Raw genomic sequence first — 16,287 nt, 5'->3', positions numbered from 1 at the left:
GGTTAGGGTCGGGGTTAGGGTTGGGGTCAGGGATGGGGTTAGGGTTTGGCTGAGGGTTGGGCTCAGGGTTGGGGTCAGGGTTGGGGTTAGGTTCGGGGTTAGGGTTGGGGTAAGGGTTGGGGTCAGGGTTGGGGTTAGGGTCGGGGTTAGGGTTGGGGTCAGGTTCAGTGTTGGGGTCAGGGTTGGGGTTAGGGTTGGGGTCAGGTTCAGGGTTGGGGTCAGGGTTGGGCTCAGGGTTGGGGTCAGGGTTAGGGTTGGGGTTAGGGTCGGGGTCAGGGTTAGGGTCGGGGTTATTGGTTGGGGTCAGGGTCGGGGTCAAGGTTTGGCTCAGGGTTGGGCTCAGGGTTAGGGTCGGGGTTAGGGTCGGGGTTAGGGTTGGGGTTAGGGTCGGGGTTAGGGTTAGGGTCAGGGTTGGGCTCAGGGTTAGGGTTGGGGTCGGGGTTAGGGTTGGGGTAAGGGTTGGGGTCACGGTTGGGCTCAGGGTTGGGGTTAGGGTCGGGGTTAGGGTTGGGGTCAGGTTCAGTGTTGGGGTCAGGGTTGGGGTTAGGGTTGGGGTCAGGTTCAGGGTTGTGGTCAGGGTTGGGCTCAGGGTTGGGGTCAGGGTTAGGGTTGGGGTTAGGGTCGGGGTCAGGGTTGGGCTCAGGGTTAGGGTCGGGGTTATTGGTTGGGGTCAGGGTCGGGGTCAAGGTTTGGCTCAGGGTTGGGGTCAGGGTTGGGCTCAGGGTTAGGGTCGGGGTTGGGGTTAGGGTCGGGGTTAGGGTTGGGGTCAGGGTCGGGGTTAGGGTTAAGGTCAGGGTTAGGGTTGGGGTTGGGGTCAGGGTTGGGGTCAGGGTTAGGGCTCTAACCCATGAACATTCTCAAAAGAATCCCCCAAACATCTGAAAAGTACTACTACCTACTACTGTAAAAAGTACTTTACCTGCATCTGCACTTTACCGTTCATTAACTTTACCGTGTTAAACCCTGTGTCCCGGTCCCGGTCCTGACCCCGGTCCTGACACTGACCCCGGTCCCGGTCCTGACCCCGGTCCCGGTCCTGACACTGACCCCGGTCCCGGTCCTGACCCGTCTTGTGTCCACAGCACGTTAAAGACATCATTCTTCAGTCGAATCCTCTGCTCGAGGCTTTTGGAAACGCCAAGACTGTGAGAAACAACAACTCCAGCCGCTTTGTGAGTCCTGCTCCTCCTCTGCTCCTCCTCCTCTGCTCCTCCTCCTCTGCTCCTCCTCCTCTGCTCCTCCTCCTCTGCTCCTCCTCCTCTGCTCCTCCTCTGCTGCTCCTCCTCTGCTCCTCCTCTGCTCCTTCTCCTCTGCTCCTCCTCCTCTGCTCCTCCTCCTCTGCTGCCCCTCCTCTGCTCCTCCTCCTCTGCTGCCCCTCCTCTGCTCCTCCTCCTCTGCTGCTCCTCTGCTCCTCTTCTGCACCTCCTCATCTGCTCCTCCTCTGCTGCTCCTCGTGCTCCTCTTCCTCTGCTCCTCCTCCTGGTGTTCCTCATCTGCTCCTCCTCATACTCCTCCTCCTTCTTAGCTCCTCCTCCTCTGCTGCTCCTCCTCTGCTGCTCCTCCTCTGCTGCGCCTCCTCTGCTCCTCTACTCGTCCTCATCTGCTCCTTCTCGTGCTCCTCCTCCTCTGCTCCTCCTCCTCTGCTCCTCCTCCTTTGCGCCTCCTCATCTGCTCCTCCTCCTCTGCCCCTCCTCCTCTGCTCCTCCTCCTGTTCCTCCTCTGCTCCTCCTCCTGTTCCTCCTCTGCTCCTCCTCCTCCTCTGCTCCTCCTCCTCTGTTCTCCTCTGCTCCTCCTCTGCTTCTCCTCCCCGTGCTCCTCCTCTGCTCCTCCTCATGCTCCTCCTCCTCTGCTCGTCCTCATCTGCTCCTCCTCGTGCTCCTCCTTCTCTGCTCCGCTGCTCGTCCTCATCTGCTCATCCTCTGCTCCTCCTCCTCTGCTCCTATTCTGCTTCTCCTCTGCTCCTCGTGCTTCTCCTCTGCTCCTCCTCTGCTCCTCCTCCTCTGCTCCTCCTCCTCTGCTCCTTCTCCTCTGCTTGTCCTCTGCTCCTCCTCCTCTGCTCCTGCTCTGCTTCTCCTCTGCTCCTCCTCCTCTGCTTCTTCTCTGCTCCTCCTCCTCTGCTCCTCCTCCTCTGCTCCTTCTCCTCTGCTTCTCCTCTGCTCCTCCTCCTCTGCTCCTTCTCCTCTGCTTCTCCTCTGCTCCTCCTCCTCTGCTCCTTCTCCTCTGCTTCTCCTCTGCTCCTCCTCCTCTGCTCCTCCTCCTCTGCTCCTCCCCTGATCTTAACTGTAACGTGTTGAGAATCTAATTTTCAGATTTTTCTTGTTTTGATTAACAAAAAAATGAAATAAAACATGAGTCATGTTTATGTGCAGGCCACGCCCACAAACATGAGTCATGTTTATGTGCAGGCCACGCCCACAAACATGAGTCATGTTTATGTGCAGGCCACGCCCACATCTCCTAGGCTTTTTTCAAAAGTAGTTTTTTAACTTTTTGGAACAAATTAACGCTTAAGATGTTTTTTTATTTTGAAACCTGACTGAAGGCGCTCAGAGGGGCACCAGCCTGACTGAAGGCGCTCATAGGGGCACCAGCCTGACTGAAGGCGCTCAGAGGGGCACCAGCCTGACTGAAGGCGCTCAGAGGGGCACCAGCCTGACTGAAGGCGCTCAGAGGGGCACCAGCCTGACTGAAGGCGCTCAGAGGGGCACCAGCCTGACTGAAGGCGCTCAGAGGGGCACCAGCCTGACTGAAGGCGCTCAGAGGGGCACCAGCCTGACTGAAGGCGCTCAGAGGGGCACCAGCCTGACTGAAGGCGCTCAGAGGGGCACCAGCCTGACTGAAGGCGCTCAGAGGGGCACCAGCCTGACTGAAGGCGCTCAGAGGGGCACCAGCCTGACTGAAGGCGCTCAGAGGGGCACCAGCCTGACTGAAGGCGCTCAGAGGGGCACCAGCCTGACTGAAGGCGCTCAGAGGGGCACCAGCCTGACTGAAGGCGCTCAGAGGGGCACCAGCCTGACTGAAGGCGCTCAGAGGGGCACCAGCCTGACTGAAGGCGCTCAGAGGGGCACCAGCCTGACTGAAGGCGCTCAGAGGGGCACCAGCCTGACTGAGCAGTTTGAATTGAATGACACAACAGGCTATTTGTGCACAATAACTTTTGGACATAAATTGGGGGCTGGCATAGGCTTGAGTATTAGCTCCACGAGAGGTCAGGGAAACGCTGTGTCCAGGGGCCAAACACGGCCCTTTGTGTTGTTTGCTTGTTTACGCTGTTGTTGATTTGATTTCTTTAGGGTAAATACTTCGAGATCCAGTTCAGTCGAGGAGGAGCGCCCGACGGAGGGAAAATCTCCAACTTCCTCCTGGAGAAAAGTCGTGTGGTTTCTCAAAACTCAGGAGAGAGAAACTTCCACATCTACTACCAGGTAATACTAGTACTGCAATACTGATACTACTACCAGGTAATACTAGTACTGCAATACTGATACTACTACCAGGTAATACTAGTACTGCAATACTGATACTACTACCAGGTAATACTAGTACTGCAATACTGATACTACTACCAGGTAATACTAGTACTGCAATACTGATACTACTACCAGGTAATACTAGTACTGCAATACTGATACTACTACCAGGTAATACTAGTACTGCAATACTGATACTACTACCAGGTAATACTAGTACTGCAATACTGATACTACTACCAGGTAATACTAGTACTGCAATACTGATACTACTACCAGGTAATACTAGTACTGCAATACTGATACTACTACCAGGTAATACTAGTACTGCAATACTGATACTACTACCAGGTAATACTAGTACTGCAATACTGATACTACTACCAGGTAATACTAGTACTGCAATACTGATACTACTACCAGGTAATACTAGTACTGCAATACTGATACTACTACCAGGTAATACTAGTACTGCAATACTGATACTACTACCAGGTAATACTAGTACTGCAATACTGATACTACTACCAGGTAATACTAGTACTGCAATACTGATACTACTACCAGGTAATACTAGTACTGCAATACTGATACTACTACCAGGTAATACTAGTACTGCAATACTGATACTACTACCAGGTAATACTAGTACTGCAATACTGATACTACTACCAGGTAATACTAGTACTGCAATACTGATACTACTACCAGGTAATACTAGTACTGCAATACTGATACTACTACCAGGTAATACTAGTACTGCAATACTGATACTACTACCAGGTAATACTAGTACTGCAATACTGATACTACTACCAGGTAATACTAGTACTGCAATACTGATACTACTACCAGGTAATACTAGTACTGCAATACTGATACTACTACCAGGTAATACTAGTACTGCAATACTGATACTACTACCAGGTAATACTAGTACTGCAATACTGATACTACTACCAGGTAATACTAGTACTGCAATACTGATACTACTACCAGGTAATACTAGTACTGCAATACTGATACTACTACCAGGTAATACTAGTACTGCAATACTGATACTACTACCAGGTAATACTAGTACTGCAATACTGATACTACTACCAGGTAATACTAGTACTGCAATACTGATACTACTACCAGGTAATACTAGTACTGCAATACTGATACTACTACCAGGTAATACTAGTACTGCAATACTGATACTACTACCAGGTAATACTAGTACTGCAATACTGATACTACTACCAGGTAATACTAGTACTGCAATACTGATACTACTACCAGGTAATACTAGTACTGCAATACTGATACTACTACCAGGTAATACTAGTACTACAATACAGATACTACTGCCAGGTAATACTAGTACTGCAATACTGCAATACTGATACTACTACCAGGTAATACTGCAATACTGATACTACTACCAGGTAATACTAGTACTGCAATACTGCAATACTGATACTACTACCAGGTAATACTGCAATACTGATACTACTACCAGGTAATACTGCAATACTGATACTACTACCAGGTAATACTAGTACTTCAATACTGCAATACTGCAATACTGATACTACTACCAGGTAATGCTGCAATACTGATACTACTACCAGGTAATACTGCAATACTGATAGTACCAAAGGAGGGGAGTACTTTTCATTTTACTTAGACTTTTACTGCAGTAACAGTCTCTGTAGTTTCTTCAGATTTGATTTAGTTTGTCTCATTTTTGTGTCTTTCCTTTTGAAAATACCAGATTTTTTGTTTTATTTAATGTTTTGTCACAATTACATGAACTGAAAGTTTCTAACCCTCATTTCATGGACACTAATTAGTACTTCTACTTGAGTAATATTAATATGAGGTATCTTTACACTTCTCTCTCTGGTCTCTCTCTGGTCTCTCTCTGGTCTCTCTCTGGTCTCTCACTGGTCTCACTCTGGTCTCTCTCTTGTCTCTCTCTGGTCTCTCTCTGGTCTCTCTCTGGTCTCACTCTGGTCTCACTCTGGTCTCTCACTCTGGTCTCTCTCTGGTCTCACTCTGGTCTCTCTCTGGTCTCTCTCTTGTCTCTCTCTGGTCTCTCTCTTGTCTCTCTCTGGTCTCTCTCTTGTCTCTCTCTTGTCTCACTGGTCTCTCTCTTGTCTCTCTCTGGTCTCTCTGGTCTCTCTCTGGTCTCACTCTGGTCTCTCTCTGGTCTCACTCTGGTCTCTCTCTGGTCTCACTCTGGTCTCTCTCTGGTCTCTCTCTGGTCTCTCTCTGGTCTCACTCTTGTCTCACTCTGGTCTCTCTCTGGTCTCTCTCTGGTCTCACTCTGGTCTCACTCTGGTCTCTCTCTTGTCTCTCTCTGGTCTCTCTCTGGTCTCTCTCTTGTCTCTCTCTGGTCTCTCTCTCTGGTCTCTCTCTCTGGTCTCTCTCTCTGGTCTCTCTCTGGTCTCACTCTGGTCTCTCTCTCTGGTCTCTCTCTGGTCTCTCTCTGGTCTCTCTCTGGTCTCTCTCTGGTCTCTCTCTCTGGTCTCTCTCTGGTCTCTCTCTGGTCTCTCTCTCTGGTCTCTCTCTGGTCTCTCTCTGGTCTCTCTCTCTGGTCTCTCTCTGGTCTCTCTCTGGTCTCTCTCTCTGGTCTCTCACTGGTCTCTCTCTGGTCTCTCTCTGGTCTCTCTCTCTGGTCTCTCTCTTGTCTCTCTCTGGTCTCTCTCTGGTCTCACTCTGGTCTCTCTCTCTGGTCTCTCTCTGGTCTCTCTCTGGTCTCTCTCTCTGGTCTCTCTCTGGTCTCTCTCTGGTCTCTCTCTGGTCTCTCTCTCTGGTCTCTCTCTGGTCTCTCTCTGGTCTCTCACTGGTCTCTCTCTGGTCTCTCTCTGGTCTCTCTCTCTGGTCTCTCTCTTGTCTCTCTCTGGTCTCTCTCTGGTCTCACTCTGGTCTCTCTCTCTGGTCTCTCTCTGGTCTCTCACTGGTCTCTCTCTGGTCTCTCTCTGGTCTCTCTCTGGTCTCTCTCTGGTCTCTCTCTCTGGTCTCTCTCTTGTCTCTCTCTTGTCTCTCTCTGGTCTCACTCTGGTCTCTCTCTGGTCTCTCTCTCTGGTCTCTCTCTCTGGTCTCTCTCTCTGGTCTCTCTCTTGTCTCTCTCTGGTCTCACTCTGGTCTCACTCTGGTCTCTCTCTGGTCTCTCTCTGGTCTCTCTCTGGTCTCTCTCTCTGGTCTCTTTCTCTGGTCTCTCTCTCTGGTCTCTCTCTCTGGTCTCTCTCTGGTCTCTCACTGGTCTCTCTCTGGTCTCTCTCTGGTCTCTCTCTGGTCTCTCTCTGGTCTCTCTCTGGTCTCTCTCTCTGGTCTCTCTCTGGTCTCTCTCTGGTCTCTCTCTCTGGTCTCTCTCTGGTCTCTCTCTGGTCTCTCTCTCTGGTCTCTCTCTGGTCTCTCTCTGGTCTCTCTCTCTGGTCTCTCACTGGTCTCTCACTGGTCTCTCTCTGGTCTCTCTCTGGTCTCTCTCTCTGGTCTCTCTCTTGTCTCTCTCTGGTCTCTCTCTGGTCTCACTCTGGTCTCTCTCTCTGGTCTCTCTCTGGTCTCTCTCTGGTCTCTCTCTCTGGTCTCTCTCTGGTCTCTCTCTGGTCTCTCTCTGGTCTCTCTCTCTGGTCTCTCTCTGGTCTCTCTCTGGTCTCTCACTGGTCTCTCTCTGGTCTCTCTCTGGTCTCTCTCTGGTCTCACTCTGGTCTCTCTCTCTGGTCTCTCTCTGGTCTCTCTCTGGTCTCTCTCTCTGGTCTCTCTCTGGTCTCTCTCTGGTCTCTCTCTGGTCTCTCACTGGTCTCTCTCTGGTCTCTCTCTGGTCTCTCTCTGGTCTCTCTCTGGTCTCTCTCTCTGGTCTCTCTCTGGTCTCTCTCTGGTCTCTCTCTGGTCTCTCTCTCTGGTCTCTCTCTGGTCTCTCTCTGGTCTCTCACTGGTCTCTCTCTGGTCTCTCTCTTGTCTCTCTCTGGTCTCACTCTGGTCTCTCTCTCTGGTCTCTCACTGGTCTCTCTCTGGTCTCTCTCTGGTCTCTCTCTGGTCTCTCTCTGGTCTCTCTCTGGTCTCTCTCTTGTCTCTCTCTGGTCTCTCTCTGGTCTCACTCTGGTCTCACTCTGGTCTCTCTCTGGTCTCTCTCTCTGGTCTCTCTCTCTGGTCTCTCTCTGGTCTCTCTCTGGTCTCTCTCTGGTCTCTCTCTGGTCTCACTCTGGTCTCACTCTGGTCTCTCTCTGGTCTCTCTCTCTGGTCTCTCTCTCTGGTCTCTCTCTTGTCTCTCTCTGGTCTCTCTCTTGTCTCTCTCTGGTCTCACTCTGGTCTCACTCTGGTCTCTCTCTGGTCTCTCTCTGGTCTCTCTCTGGTCTCTCTCTCTGGTCTCTTTCTCTGGTCTCTCTCTCTGGTCTCTCTCTCTGGTCTCTCTCTCTGGTCTCTCTCTCTGGTCTCTCACTGGTCTCTCTCTGGTCTCTTGATGGTCTCTCTCTCTGGTCTCTTGATGGTCTAACCCTGGTCTCTTTTGCTGGTCTGTGTCTCAGATCTTGGACGGAGCGAGTCCGGAGCAGAGGGAGAATCTGGGCGTGACGACTCCAGATTATTACTTCTACCTCAACCAATCAGGGACCTACTCTGTGGATGATGTCAGTGACAAGAAGGACTTCACCGAAACTATGGTAACTGATGGTCCATGTGGGTGTAATATCACTGATGGTCCAGGAGTGTAATGTCACTGATGGTCCAGGAGTGTAATGTCACTGATGGTCCAGGAGTGTAATGTCACTGATGGTCCAGGAGTGTAATGTCACTGATGGTCCAGGAGTGTAATGTCACTGATGGTCCAGCAGTGTAATGTCACTGATGGTCCAGGAGTGTAATGTCACTGATGGTCCAGGAGTGTAATGTCACTGATGGTCCAGGAGTGTAATGTTACTGATGGTCCAGGAGTGTAATGTCACTGATGGTCCAGGAGTGTAATGTCACTGATGGTCCAGGAGTGTAATGTCACTGATGGTCCAGGAGTGTAATGTCCCATTGTAGAAAAAGATTCAGTTGAATCATCTGGACTCTGTCATTCTCAATCCGTGAATCAAAACCGGAAACTGGGCTGGACCTCCTGATAAAGAGTGTTTTTGGCCCCGCCCCCTGGGCTGGACCTCCTGATAAAGGGTGTTTTTGGCCCCGCCCCCTGGGCTGGACCTCCTGATAAAGGGTGTTTTTGGCCCCGCCCCCTGGGCTGGACCACCTGATAAAGGGTGTTTTTGGCCCCGCCCCCTGGGCTGGACCTCCTGATAAAGGGTGTTTTTGGCCCCGCCCCCCTGTCAGCCCTTTAATGGCCATCGGCCTCCTTTTGTGACTGGCTTTAGCTCCCTCCTCACCGAGCACCTGATCAGCGTCCGAATGCCCTGGACGTCGACCTGTCCAGGGCATTCGGATGAGTGTCCAGATGATGAGTGTCCAGATGACCCCTGTAGACCCTTCAGACCCCAGTAGTCTGGTTACGATCCCTCTGTAGTCTGGTTACGATCCCTCTGTAGTCTGGTTACGATCCCTCTGTAGTCTTGTTACGATCCCTCTGTAGTCTGGTTACGATCCCTCTGTAGTCTGGTTTTGATCCCTCTGTAGTCTGGTTACGATCCCTCTGTAGTCTGGTTACGATCCCTCTGTAGTCTGGTTACGATCCCTCTGTAGTCTGGTTACGATCCCTCTGTAGTCTGGTTTTGATCCCTCTGTAGTCTGGTTACGATCCCTCTGTAGTCTGGTTACGATCCCTCTGTAGTCTGGTTACGATCCCTCTGTAGTCTGGTTTTGATCCCTCTGTAGTCTGGTTTTGATCCCTCTGTAGTCTGGTTACGATCCCTCTGTAGTCTGGTTACGATCCCTCTGTAGTCTGGTTACGATCCCTCTGTAGTCTGGTTACGATCCCTCTGTAGTCTGGTTACGATCCCTCTGTAGTCTGGTTACGATCCCTCTGTAGTCTGGTTACGATCCCTCTGTAGTCTGGTTACGATCCCTCTGTAGTCTGGTTACGATCCCTCTGTAGTCTGGTTTTGATCCCTCTGTAGTCTGGTTACGATCCCTCTGTAGTCTGGTTACGATCCCTCTGTAGTCTGGTTACGATCCCTCTGTAGTCTGGTTTTGATCCCTCTGTAGTCTGGTTACGATCCCTCTGTAGTCTGGTTACGATCCCTCTGTAGTCTGGTTACGATCCCTCTGTAGTCTGGTTACGATCCCTCTGTAGTCTGGTTTTGATCCCTCTGTAGTCTGGTTACGATCCCTCTGTAGTCTGGTTACGATCCCTCTGTAGTCTGGTTACGATCCCTCTGTAGTCTGGTTACCATCCCTCTGTAGTCTGGTTACGATCCCTCTGTAGTCTGGTTTTGATCCCTCTGTAGTCTGGTTACGATCCCTCTGTAGTCTGGTTACGATCCCTCTGTAGTCTGATTACGATCCCTCTGTAGTCTGGTTACGATCCCTCTGTAGTCTGGTTACGATCCCTCTGTAGTCTGGTTTTGATCCCTCTGTAGTCTGGTTACGATCCCTCTGTAGTCTGGTTACGATCCCTCTGTAGTCTGGTTACGATCCCTCTGTAGTCTGGTTACGATCCCTCTGTAGTCTGGTTACGATCCCTCTGTAGTCTGGTTACGATCCCTCTGTAGTCTGGTTACGATCCCTCTGTAGTCTGGTTACGATCCCTCTGTAGTCTGGTTACGATCCCTCTGTAGTCTGGTTTTGATCCCTCTGTAGTCTGGTTACGATCCCTCTGTAGTCTGGTTACGATCCCTCTGTAGTCTGGTTACGATCCCTCTGTAGTCTGGTTACGATCCCTCTGTAGTCTGGTTTTGATCCCTCTGTAGTCTGGTTACGATCCCTCTGTAGTCTGGTTACGATCCCTCTGTAGTCTGGTTACGATCCCTCTGTAGTCTGGTTACCATCCCTCTGTAGTCTGGTTACGATCCCTCTGTAGTCTGGTTTTGATCCCTCTGTAGTCTGGTTACGATCCCTCTGTAGTCTGGTTACGATCCCTCTGTAGTCTGGTTACGATCCCTCTGTAGTCTGGTTACGATCCCTCTGTAGTCTGGTTTTGATCCCTCTGTAGTCTGGTTACGATCCCTCTGTAGTCTGGTTACGATCCCTCTGTAGTCTGGTTACGATCCCTCTGTAGTCTGGTTACGATCCCTCTGTAGTCTGGTTACGATCCCTCTGTAGTCTGGTTACGATCCCTCTGTAGTCTGGTTACGATCCCTCTGTAGTCTGGTTTTGATCCCTCTGTAGTCTGGTTACGATCCCTCTGTAGTCTGGTTACGATCCCTCTGTAGTCTGGTTACGATCCCTCTGTAGTCTGGTTACCATCCCTCTGTAGTCTGGTTACGATCCCTCTGTAGTCTGGTTTTGATCCCTCTGTAGTCTGGTTACGATCCCTCTGTAGTCTGGTTACGATCCCTCTGTAGTCTGATTACGATCCCTCTGTAGTCTGGTTACGATCCCTCTGTAGTCTGGTTACGATCCCTCTGTAGTCTGGTTACGATCCCTCTGTAGTCTGGTTACGATCCCTCTGTAGTCTGGTTACGATCCCTCTGTAGTCTGGTTACGATCCCTCTGTAGTCTGGTTACGATCCCTCTGTAGTCTGGTTACCATCCCTCTGTAGTCTGGTTACGATCCCTCTGTAGTCTGGTTACGATCCCTCTGTAGTCTGGTTACGATCCCTCTGTAGTCTGGTTACGATCCCTCTGTAGTCTGGTTACCATCCCTCTGTAGTCTGGTTTTGATCCCTCTGTAGTCTGGTTACGATCCCTCTGTAGTCTGGTTACGATCCCTCTGTAGTCTGGTTACGATCCCTCTGTAGTCTGGTTACGATCCCTCTGTAGTCTGGTTACCATCCCTCTGTAGTCTGGTTACGATCCCTCTGTAGTCTGGTTTTGATCCCTCTGTAGTCTGGTTACGATCCCTCTGTAGTCTGGTTACGATCCCTCTGTAGTCTGATTACGATCCCTCTGTAGTCTGGTTACGATCCCTCTGTAGTCTGGTTACGATCCCTCTGTAGTCTGGTTTTGATCCCTCTGTAGTCTGGTTACGATCCCTCTGTAGTCTGGTTACGATCCCTCTGTAGTCTGGTTACGATCCCTCTGTAGTCTGGTTACGATCCCTCTGTAGTCTGGTTACGATCCCTCTGTAGTCTGGTTACGATCCCTCTGTAGTCTGGTTACGATCCCTCTGTAGTCTGGTTACGATCCCTCTGTAGTCTGGTTACGATCCCTCTGTAGTCTGGTTACGATCCCTCTGTAGTCTGGTTACGATCCCTCTGTAGTCTGGTTTTGATCCCTCTGTAGTCTGGTTACGATCCCTCTGTAGTCTGGTTACGATCCCTCTGTAGTCTGGTTACGATCCCTCTGTAGTCTGGTTACGATCCCTCTGTAGTCTGGTTTTGATCCCTCTGTAGTCTGGTTACGATCCCTCTGTAGTCTGGTTACGATCCCTCTGTAGTCTGGTTACGATCCCTCTGTAGTCTGGTTACCATCCCTCTGTAGTCTGGTTACGATCCCTCTGTAGTCTGGTTTTGATCCCTCTGTAGTCTGGTTACGATCCCTCTGTAGTCTGGTTACGATCCCTCTGTAGTCTGGTTACGATCCCTCTGTAGTCTGGTTACGATCCCTCTGTAGTCTCGTTTTGATCCCTCTGTAGTCTGGTTACGATCCCTCTGTAGTCTGGTTACGATCCCTCTGTAGTCTGGTTACGATCCCTCTGTAGTCTGGTTACGATCCCTCTGTAGTCTGGTTACGATCCCTCTGTAGTCTGGTTACGATCCCTCTGTAGTCTGGTTACGATCCCTCTGTAGTCTGGTTTTGATCCCTCTGTAGTCTGGTTACGATCCCTCTGTAGTCTGGTTACGATCCCTCTGTAGTCTGGTTTTGATCCCTCTGTAGTCTGGTTACGATCCCTCTGTAGTCTGGTTACGATCCCTCTGTAGTCTGATTACGATCCCTCTGTAGTCTGGTTACGATCCCTCTGTAGTCTGGTTACGATCCCTCTGTAGTCTGGTTACGATCCCTCTGTAGTCTGGTTACGATCCCTCTGTAGTCTGGTTACGATCCCTCTGTAGTCTGGTTACGATCCCTCTGTAGTCTGGTTACGATCCCTCTGTAGTCTGGTTCCCTAGTCTGGTTACCATCCCTCTGTAGTCTGGTTACCATCCCTCTGTAGTCTGGTTACGATCCCTCTGTAGTCTGGTTACGATCCCTCTGTAGTCTGGTTACGATCCCTCTGTAGTCTGGTTACGATCCCTCTGTAGTCTGGTTACCATCCCTCTGTAGTCTGGTTTTGATCCCTCTGTAGTCTGGTTACGATCCCTCTGTAGTCTGGTTACGATCCCTCTGTAGTCTGGTTACGATCCCTCTGTAGTCTGGTTACGATCCCTCTGTAGTCTGGTTTTGATCCCTCTGTAGTCTGGTTACGATCCCTCTGTAGTCTGGTTACGATCCCTCTGTAGTCTGGTTACGATCCCTCTGTAGTCTGGTTACCATCCCTCTGTAGTCTGGTTACGATCCCTCTGTAGTCTGGTTTTGATCCCTCTGTAGTCTGGTTACGATCCCTCTGTAGTCTGGTTACGATCCCTCTGTAGTCTGGTTACGATCCCTCTGTAGTCTGGTTACGATCCCTCTGTAGTCTGGTTACGATCCCTCTGTAGTCTGGTTACGATCCCTCTGTAGTCGGGTTACGATCCCTCTGTAGTCTGGTTACGATCCCTCTGTAGTCTGGTTTTGATCCCTCTGTAGTCTGGTTACGATCCCTCTGTAGTCTGGTTACGATCCCTCTGTAGTCTGGTTACGATCCCTCTGTAGTCTGGTTACGATCCCTCTGTAGTCTGGTTTTGATCCCTCTGTAGTCTGGTTACGATCCCTCTGTAGTCTGGTTACGATCCCTCTGTAGTCTGGTTACGATCCCTCTGTAGTCTGGTTACGATCCCTCTGTAGTCTGGTTACGATCCCTCTGTAGTCTGGTTACGATCCCTCTGTAGTCTGGTTACGATCCCTCTGTAGTCTGGTTACGATCCCTCTGTAGTCTGGTTACGATCCCTCTGTAGTCTGGTTACGATCCCTCTGTAGTCTGGTTACGATCCCTCTGTAGTCTGGTTACGATCCCTCTGTAGTCTGGTTACGATCCCTCTGTAGTCTGGTTACGATCCCTCTGTAGTCTGGTTTTGATCCCTCTGTAGTCTGGTTACGATCCCTCTGTAGTCTGGTTACGATCCCCTCTGTAGTCTGGTTACGATCCCTCTGTAGTCTGGTTACCATCCCTCTGTAGTCTGGTTACGATCCCTCTGTAGTCTGGTTTTGATCCCTCTGTAGTCTGGTTACGATCCCTCTGTAGTCTGGTTACGATCCCTCTGTAGTCTGGTTACGATCCCTCTGTAGTCTGGTTACGATCCCTCTGTAGTCTGGTTACGATCCCTCTGTAGTCTGGTTACGATCCCTCTGTAGTCGGGTTACGATCCCTCTGTAGTCTGGTTACGATCCCTCTGTAGTCTGGTTACGATCCCTCTGTAGTCTGGTTACGATCCCTCTGTAGTCTGGTTACGATCCCTCTGTAGTCTGGTTACCATCCCTCTGTAGTCTGGTTTTGATCCCTCTGTAGTCTGGTTACGATCCCTCTGTAGTCTGGTTACGATCCCTCTGTAGTCTGGTTACGATCCCTCTGTAGTCTGGTTACGATCCCTCTGTAGTCTGGTTACGATCCCTCTGTAGTCTGGTTTTGATCCCTCTGTAGTCTGGTTACGATCCCTCTGTAGTATGGTTACGATCCCTCTGTAGTATGGTTACGATCCCTCTGTAGTCTGGTTACGATCCCTCTGTAGTCTGGTTACCATCCCTCTGTAGTCTGGTTACCATCCCTCTGTAGTCTGGTTACCATCCCTCTGTAGTCTGGTTACCATCCCTCTGTAGTCTGGTTACGATCCCTCTGTAGTCTGGTTACGATCCCTCTGTAGTCTGGTTACGATCCCTCTGTAGTCTGGTTACGATCCCTCTGTAGTCTGGTTACGATCCCTCTGTAGTCTGGTTACGATCCCTCTGTAGTCTGGTTACCATCCCTCTGTAGTCTGGTTACGATCCCTCTGTAGTCTGGTTACCATCCCTCTGTAGTCTGGTTACGATCCCTCTGTAGTCTGGTTACCATCCCTCTGTAGTCTGGTTACGATCCCTCTGTAGTCTGGTTACGATCCCTCTGTAGTCTGGTTACCATCCCTCTGTAGTCTGGTTACGATCCCTCTGTAGTCTGGTTTTGATCCCTCTGTAGTCTGGTTACGATCCCTCTGTAGTCTGGTTACGATCCCTCTGTAGTCTGGTTACGATCCCTCTGTAGTCTGGTTACGATCCCTCTGTAGTCTGGTTTTGATCCCTCTGTAGTCTGGTTACGATCCCTCTGTAGTCTGGTTACGATCCCTCTGTAGTCTGGTTACGATCCCTCTGTAGTCTGGTTACGATCCCTCTGTAGTCTGGTTACGATCCCTCTGTAGTCTGGTTACGATCCCTCTGTAGTCTGGTTTCGATCCCTCTGTAGTCTGGTTACGATCCCTCTGTAGTCTGGTTACGATCCCTCTGTAGTCTGGTTACGATCCCTCTGTAGTCTGGTTACGATCCCTCTGTAGTCTGGTTACGATCCCTCTGTAGTCTGGTTACGATCCCTCTGTAGTCTGGTTACGATCCCTCTGTAGTCTGGTTACGATCCCTCTGTAGTCTGGTTACGATCCCTCTGTAGTCTGGTTACGATCCCTCTGTAGTCTGGTTACGATCCCTCTGTAGTCTGGTTACGATCCCTCTGTAGTCTGGTTACGATCCCTCTGTAGTCTGGTTACGATCCCTCTGTAGTCTGGTTACGATCCCTCTGTAGTCTGGTTACGATCCCTCTGTAGTCTGGTTACGATCCCTCTGTAGTCTGGTTACGATCCCTCTGTAGTCTGGTTACGATCCCTCTGTAGTCTGGTTACGATCCCTCTGTAGTCTGGTTACGATCCCTCTGTAGTCTGGTTACGATCCCTCTGTAGTCTGGTTACGATCCCTCTGTAGTCTGGTTACGATCCCTCTGTAGTCTGGTTACGATCCCTCTGTAGTCTGGTTACGATCCCTCTGTAGTCTGGTTACGATCCCTCTGTAGTCTGGTTACGATCCCTCTGTAGTCTGGTTACGATCCCTCTGTAGTCTGGTTACGATCCCTCTGTAGTCTGGTTACGATCCCTCTGTAGTCTGGTTACGATCCCTCTGTAGTCTGGTTACGATCCCTCTGTAGTCTGGTTACGATCCCTCTGTAGTCTGGTTACGATCCCTCTGTAGTCTGGTTTCGATCCCTCTGTAGTCTGGTTACGATCCCTCTGTAGTCTGGTTACGATCCCTCTGTAGTCTGGTTACGATCCCTCTGTAGTCTGGTTACCGATCCCTCTGTAGTCTGGTTACGATCCCTCTGTAGTCTGGTTACGATCCCTCTGTAGTCTGGTTACGATCCCTCTGTAGTCTGGTTACGATCCCTCTGTAGTCTGGTTACGATCCCTCTGTAGTCTGGTTACGATCCCTCTGTAGTCTGGTTACGATCCCTCTGTAGTCTGGTTACGATCCCTCTGTAGTCTGGTTACGATCCCTCTGTAGTATGGTTACGATCCCTCTGTAGTCTGGTTACGATCCCTCTGTAGTCTGGTTACGATCCCTCTGTAGTCTGGTTACGATCCCTCTGTAGTCTGGTTACCATCCCTCTGTAGTCTGGTTACCATCCCTCTGTAGTCTGGTTACGATCCCTCTGTAGTCTGGTTACAATCCCTCTGTAGTCTGGTTACGATCCCTCTGTAGTCTGGTT

General features: G+C 50.4%; 2 protein-coding genes across 2 annotated transcripts in view; one reads left to right on the top strand and one right to left on the bottom strand.

The window, feature by feature from the left end:
• Positions 1 to 16,287, bottom strand: part of pi4kb (phosphatidylinositol 4-kinase, catalytic, beta) — a 116,299-nt gene that overhangs the window by 8,018 nt on the left and 91,994 nt on the right. The gene's annotated exons all lie outside the window — the stretch shown is intronic.
• myo1eb (myosin IEb) overlaps positions 1 to 16,287 on the top strand; it is a 102,604-nt gene that overhangs the window by 22,026 nt on the left and 64,291 nt on the right. Inside the window, exons 6-8 of the mRNA XM_072461393.1 lie at positions 1,083 to 1,172; positions 3,294 to 3,425; positions 7,988 to 8,122. Of these exons, the coding sequence (XP_072317494.1) occupies positions 1,083 to 1,172; positions 3,294 to 3,425; positions 7,988 to 8,122 (357 nt within the window). The remainder of the gene's footprint in view (positions 1 to 1,082; positions 1,173 to 3,293; positions 3,426 to 7,987; positions 8,123 to 16,287) is intronic.

Source organism: Eucyclogobius newberryi, unplaced genomic scaffold, assembly GCF_026437365.1.
Source record: "Eucyclogobius newberryi isolate DKJ021-1_F unplaced genomic scaffold, fEucNew1.0.hap1 SCAF_3, whole genome shotgun sequence".
Lineage (NCBI taxonomy): Eukaryota > Metazoa > Chordata > Actinopteri > Gobiiformes > Gobiidae > Eucyclogobius > Eucyclogobius newberryi.
The sequence above is the reverse complement of the archived record's forward strand: the minus strand, read 5'-3'. Positions and strand labels throughout refer to the sequence as shown.